Below are 7264 nucleotides of genomic sequence, written 5' to 3' on the forward strand. Positions count from 1 at the left end.
TTGTGTTCTTTGTTCTACGGGCAACACCTTGATCCTCAGTTTGGCATTGCAGATATGCCAGTGTTTGCTGCACATGGCTGCTTATCACTGGATTAGCATTATTCTGCATTTCAAAGATAGTGTTTCAGCAAGGAACTTTTTAAAGCACCAGGTAAGTCTTTTAGCAGGGAAAAGGCTAATGCTGCGCAGATGATCTAAGAGAGAGACTAAGTCACTTCGTAAGATAGAAACCAGTATTAAGTACTTCATAAGCAAGGGCTACAGTGGCTTAAAAGAAGCATTTCTGAGGACTTACATATTTGAATCACAGAATGGGCAACACATTTATTGATATGTCAAGAAAATCAGCACACACTTATTGACTTGACAAGTCAGAAGCAGCGTAGTAAACAACTCTGGAGAATTTGGGTTTTCACCTTCTACGGGACAATTAGCTTAAAGTCACAGTCCTCATTTCAAAACTCCAATTTGCATAGTTCAGTTTTTCTACCTTATTGCCACAATTCAGTGAATGTACTTTTTAATTTTAATTAATCCAATGCTAAAAGTGCAATTTACTCATGAAGTACTTGCAAACTGAGACAGGAAAACTGAAATTGTTTGTTACTGTAAGTTATTGCACCTGACTTCAGCCACACCAGACTGCTGTCTTCCCTCAAGCCACAGGACTTGCATGGCTTGAACAAGTTCCTCCACTGTTTCCCAATAGCAAAGACTTAAATCACAACAAACATGTTTGGCAAGTCAGACACAGCCCCACCTTTTCCCAGGCACAAGAACAACTTTGTTCTGCCTATACTAAAGTTTTACACTGAATTTTATCTTGCACAAGTCATGGTGAATTTCCACTTCCAAAAGTATTTGCTTTAGCGACAACCTTAGAAGGCTAGTAACTCTCCTATCCTAGTTTAGCTCCTGTTATGGAAGCAATCTGATCCATCCTCAGCACCAAAGACACCCAAACACAAAGATTAGCTCTAATCCCGGAAGCTCCAGCTATGCAAAGGCCAGACCGGAATTTAACATCTTGCTTGAAACTAAAAAACAAGTTATCTTTTTCTCTGGAATACTCAAAAGCAATAGAATGAACATATTCCTGAAACATCCAAATATAATTATTAAATAGATCTGATGATGCTAAATACAGAGCTAATTAAAAGTCATTATCAATTCTATTAAGGCTTTTTCTTCCTATAATTCATTCCCTCACATAACTGACATTTTCAGGTAAGCAACATTAAAATACTGGGAAAGTATTATTTGACTCATTAAATAGTTGCATTCTGGAAATATCTATTAAACACGCTCTGAAAATAAAAACATTCGTATCTACTTCTCCCAAGATGCCAAGAGCTTGCCAAATAACCTCCACATTATATGTTATATTTAAACCACCTGCACATTCTATGTTATATTAAAACACCAGTAATTTCTAGAATACAGAACTATTTCTTAAATTCAACTTACAAACTGACTTAGAGCCTACATAGCTCTGACCTGCAACCACTGGGAATTCACAGATTAAGTCTAAAATGCTCAATTACACACAGAAAAAAATTTTCAGAAGCCAGTTTTCTACCACAGCAAAAGACACTCTGCAGAAAAGCATGACCTTTTATGACTGTTTAATAGTTATGGCCAGTTGTTACCCTCCCCCTCATTCTGTCAAGAAGCCACACCAGAAAGGTTTTTTGGTATTTTTTATTGTATGCCAAAGTTCATTAAAGATAGGGTTTTGCTTGTATACAAGTTACTCAAAAATTGTGTCTAGGCAGAGATTTGTTAGCAATCTGATTTATTTAAAAGCATAGGTTTGTTCAATTAGGCCACAAAAATAATAGTGTACAAGCAGATACAAGAGCTAACTAAAGAGCTGCAGGTTCAAGGAGTTTCCAAATATCACATCTTGATATCTCATCAGGAAATAAAGCAGTCACAATATAAAATAGCAGCTCCATGTAGCTTTTTCAAGTTTTAACTTTATTCAGAAAGTGACACTTAGTTCAGTTTGCCTCATTCTTTGAAGCTTCATCGAAGTTTTCAACAAGATCTAGAAAAAGAAGAATGCTGAAATTAAAGTTTGACCTACTTCCACATTTTGGTTTTGCTTTTTTTTTTCCTCCCCTCAAGTTCTAGTTCATATCAAGTGCTGACACCATAAAAACTTTCAGCTTATAAAACAGAGATCAAGTAACTTTTAAAAGTTCCATGGTTCATTCTTGCTCAAATAAGTTTCAGATGTTTCATTATAAAGGACAATTCTAAGAGCATTTAAACTTCACTCACAAAGCGGGCAAAGCGATACTGAGAAGTTAGTTTTTTACCACTCTTCTTATTGAATATTAAATCATCATCTCAACCATACCTATTACTTATACACAGGACAAAAATGCTAGCTGAAAGCAACAGTCCATCTAAGTCTCTGATGGTATGTGAAAACAATGAAATAAACTGTCTACAGAAATTCTGTGACAGCAAGTGCCTAGTCACATTCTCACCATCCTTGGCCCAATCTTAAGGCTACCCATGTTCTCTTTCAGCAAAATGCACTTCCTTTTCTTCCACTGCATGCTTGTTCTTACCAGGAACTTCATCATCATCATCTTCACCAGTAGCAAGTGGTGCTTTTCCATCCACAGCTGCAAAAGCAAGTAGTTCAAATCATCAGTCAAGCTCACCATAGGCATCTTGATTAGCTGTTGAGCTTTTTGAAAACATCATGGGTCTGAGCTAAACTGCAATGCTTTATCCAGTTCCCCTGCTGAATAAAAATTTTCAACTAACCAAGGAAGTCCACATTCCCTTCGTTACTGATAATGCTTCAAACAGTCCAGTCGGGAGATGAGAAGATGCATACTAATCCAGTTTACTAGTCACCATCTTGTGTTAACATATCCTGAGTGCCTTCCACGGTAATTACTTTCAGCTACAAGTGCAGACATTTTATTTATACCAATTTCCCTTAAAAGCAGTTTTGTTTATTGACTACTCGGTGTTTCTTGAGGTTTACGTATTTTACATCAACAAGTTTTATGGAAAAGAACAACTCTTATGATCTCAAGTCTTCAATGAAAACTAAGGTGTAATTCTGGAGCTGCAGGCAGACACACACAACTAGAGGTGTTTAAATATATTACTGCTTCCTGGCAAAGTCAGAGAAATATGGAACTTGATGCACAATTTTACACTTGGGTGGCTGAGGGTAACCATGTGTTCTGGTCCACATCTCTGCTGACTCAGTAATTTCTTCACCATTCCTACTATATTTGCCAGAGCTAGGGAGACTTAACCACATCTGTTGTAGCAGATCAACGAGCATCAGTGAAACTGCAGCAGTATAATGTTAAGAATAGCTCGCTCAGGTCCCTGCATGCCTGTGCCACTACTTTTACTGTTACTCATAGCTGTATTACCAAGGGTAAGATGTCTCATACTCTCTATCACCTCTGTTATCCTAATTAATCCTTCTCAGTTTTGAAGAAAAGCATGAGGAAAGAGATAGGTTCATACTAGACCTGTACCCTAATTTATAGAGAACCAGAACAGACAAATGCATAAAATTTGGTCAGAAAAGGCTTGGGACAAGGTTACAGATAACAGTCTTTTTGTTTTTTAACAGCAGAAAGCTGTTAGGACTTAAATGCATCTTAGTGTCCAATATGACATTTTAAAAGCAAGTCATGTTACTTCCTCCTAAATTGTCTACATTCTCTCTCATCCCCAAGACCAGACTAAGTTTACTTTAGCACCTGCAAATGCAATCATCACAGATACTTCACTCATCGATGTCAGGCTTCCAAATCTAGCAGATAACGCTGAATGGAAAGTTTTGTGCAACTACTCTAACATCCACTCGAAGTGGAGAGGAATAGCCAACTACTAGGTCATAAAAAGTGAGCACTTTGAACAAGCTTCTCCAATACTAAAACTGCACAATTTAGCTTATCCAGAACATAGCCACCTTGTTTTGTAAAAAGAGATCCTAGTGGATAATTTTAATCCTTCAAGTTTGCTCGTTGGGTTTTTTTTGTGTGTGTGTGCTGGGGTTGGTTTGTTTGTTTGTTTTTTCTTTTTTCCCCCCAATCCCTACTACTACCACAAGGAAGCCACACCAGTGACATTAGGAATGAAGGGCCTGAGCTTCATGGGGAAAGAGGCAGTTTACGCCACCTCCTGAAGACTACTTCTAGCAGGATTTTTTCAGTGGGAAGTTGACAAAAGGGAAGTATCATCAACTTGAGGAATGGAAATCTTGGCAGCAAAGGAAGAAAAAAATATGACAATCAAGTTCGGGACTATCAGAAACTGGACACAATTATATGCTTCTCCCATTTTCTCTGTATTTAGGATGCTCCATACCTTGGAAGGAATGGGCTTAAAACACTTCAGAAAAGTAGGAGGGCTGTACAAGCAGGATACAAGGAATGTTCCCAGTGTCAACAAGTTTGTATTTCGCTCCCAATTCTCACCCTGTACCAGCAGCACCTTTTCCACACACCACATACTTAAGTCCCTCCTATACTTCTCCCACAGTTTTAGGAAGAACAAGTGTTCATATTTTTACTAATTTAAGGATGGAGCAGGAATTTGGTATATCTAGTTTAATGCTCATGCCAGTCCTGTTCAACACCACTCTACACAGAGAGAAAGTATAAGACACTTCCTTACAAAGACTGTGTAATTCCCTGCTAGCTATCAAAAAACAAAAGAAGTACGTTCATCACACCCACAAGGCAGCAAAGCAGTTGCAAGATGTCTGTCCTCAAGTCACTTCCCCTACTTATGTTTCCATTCAAAGTGACAAAACAGACATGCTCTCCTTTTTTTTTTTAAACTTAACTCTTCCAGAGTAACTCATCTACCTAGCTTTAATGAACAAGTTATGCCAAAATATGACAGTCACATCAAGAAGTAAGCTATCATGAAGTCTGGCTACAGATTTCCAGTCCTAGACCAGCTGCAAGATATGCCGACAGGTGCCTCTGCTTTACTCAGTTATACTCAACATTGGATTTGAGCTATAAATAAGATCTATGAGCTCTATTTCTTTGTAAGCATTTTATAATACGCTTGCAGACAGCAAGAATGCACTGTATTTCACTGCTGCTATACAAGTAAGCCTCATGTCAGCTGCCCGCATGAAAGACAAAGTTTCAACTTACGCTGCTTGGGTAGAGCTTCTGCCAATCTCCTCAGACTGGTCAGGCTGTCAGCTCCAAGCTGATTTAAGATGCCAGGAAGCATTTCTGTCAGCTGCTTTGTTTCAGCATGGCCTGTGATAGTGAAAGTGTTAGCAGCCAGAGATGCCTGAACTTTAGGGTTATTGAAGTGAATGACTGTTCCTTGGTTGGTAAACATGTTTACCTGCAAGAAAAAAAAATTGAAGCAGTTTAACAAGATTTTTCAATTTAACGGGAAACTGAAGTTCTTAAAGCTCAATAAAGACCTACTGATAATTTATAGACAAGTTTAGGATGTCACTTAACAGGAAACTGAGTTTGATACATTTTATATTCCTGCATTGAAAAATATTTTTCCCTTTGAAGCAATTACCTCTTCAATTCCAGAAATATTGTTGACTCCCAGTTTCTTCAAAGAAAACTGAAGTTTCTTGTCATCTGCTGTAGCTGTTCTGTGGACAACCTTCTTCTTTCTACGGGCAGTACCCTTTGAGGGAAAAAAAAAAAGTTAAAACTTAATACCTAACTAGTTCTTCACAAACTTTAATCCTCAGGGCTGTGTAACTACTATGTAGCTGTCTACAAATCAACTTAACATACAAAGTTTTGCTTCTGTGTCACAAGGCACACAACCTCATCCACCCAACTGCACTGCAGCAGTCTGCCCCTTGCTATAAGGCAAGCTTTGTATGTCTGTGAGAAGTGTGAGGTTTAAGGAATTAATGTACCAGAGAGCATTTATTCCACAAGTCTTACAAGGATTCTGCAGCATCTTAGAAAAAATAAAAGTTGTAAGCTTACCCTTACCTGTTATCCTGGGCATAAAATTGAAGAATAAGCACAGTTTTAGGTAATTTCTGAAGCTTAGGCATTTTTCCTTAGATCATCTTTCTCACATTGCAGGTAAATTTTTATAATAGAGGCCATAAAGTTACCAACACATTACTGAAAAATGAATATAACAAAACTCAAAATATTCAATTTTTATTCCAAATAGAAATTTCACATCTGATGGACTTACACACATTTTGGTAAAACATTTATTTTCCCACAATATTTGAAATATGTTTAAAAAGAATACTTCTACTTATTATTCCAGACCAGCCCTGTTTAGAAAGCAAGACAAAATATAAGTTCTACTAGAGATATAGAGCTCTATATTTCTCAAAGAAAACAACCATCCCATATTAGAAGATAGTCCTACTTCAGTTGGCCACCTGCCACATGCTAGTGATAAGAGAATGTGTTGCTACCCAGCTGTTAAAATGGCTGAAGTATGTTTTGAGTTAACTAGTAGAAGTAGGAAAACTGGCTGGACACTAACACCTCTAACATAATCCAGTTACAAACAATGAGGAAAGCTAATGACAAATTCACATGAAGCTAACACTTGGAAGACTAGAGCTCAAAAGTTTAGTCATTCATCTACAAAGCTTAATATTCATTCTCTGCTAATGTCAGGTTAATGCACGCAGTGATCTGAAAATTACTAAAATATCAGAAGTTTTAGAATACAGAATATTTTAGTAGTTTGACTACCAAGGAATTGAGCTACATAAAGTATATATAATCTCTTTGGACAAAAGACCTCTCAGTAGATTTCAAAAAATGATGTCTTGAATCAAAGGCTATGTAGAAATATGTACCTCCTTTTTACCCATGTTTAACATAGATACCAAAATTCAAACAATCTGAGTTTAATTTAAATTAACAGCTGCTGCTTTCATCTTCACAGATTTAGGCTTCCAAAGATTACAGGTTATTACTACACAAATTCTATCCCAATTATGTCAAGACATGCAGTTCACAGCTCTCTCCCTGTATATCAAAGAGGAGTGGGTACAGCAGGCCATCAATTGAATACTACAGACTCATTTACCACTCCTCTAAAAAGGTTTGGAAGAAGTAATATCTAGCTGTAGCTATATTCTACACAAAAACCTCAATTTTCATATAACAAAGTACTACAATAGCCCTCCACCATAGTATTTAGCTTATTTGTATGATCTGTAGTCTTGCACCATCATGAAAATCCTCCTGCAGAAGCAATGTGCCACGTTTTCTCACAAGAAATGACTCTTTCC

General features: G+C 37.2%; 1 protein-coding gene across 1 annotated transcript; it reads right to left on the minus strand.

Moving 5' to 3' along the window:
• Positions 1-1687: 1687 nt before the first annotated feature.
• BTF3 (basic transcription factor 3) lies at positions 1688-5667 on the minus strand (the record flags this gene model as incomplete). The annotated part of the gene is made up of 4 exons (XM_010189307.1): positions 1688-2050; positions 2583-2639; positions 5163-5364; positions 5554-5667. Coding segments are annotated over 4 exons (420 nt in total), but the record flags the coding sequence as incomplete, so codon positions are not given.
• Positions 5668-7264: the final 1597 nt, after the last annotated feature.

This window comes from Mesitornis unicolor, unplaced genomic scaffold, assembly GCF_000695765.1.
Source record: "Mesitornis unicolor isolate BGI_N332 unplaced genomic scaffold, ASM69576v1 scaffold32197, whole genome shotgun sequence".
In the NCBI taxonomy this organism is placed as follows: Eukaryota; Metazoa; Chordata; class Aves; order Mesitornithiformes; family Mesitornithidae; genus Mesitornis; species Mesitornis unicolor.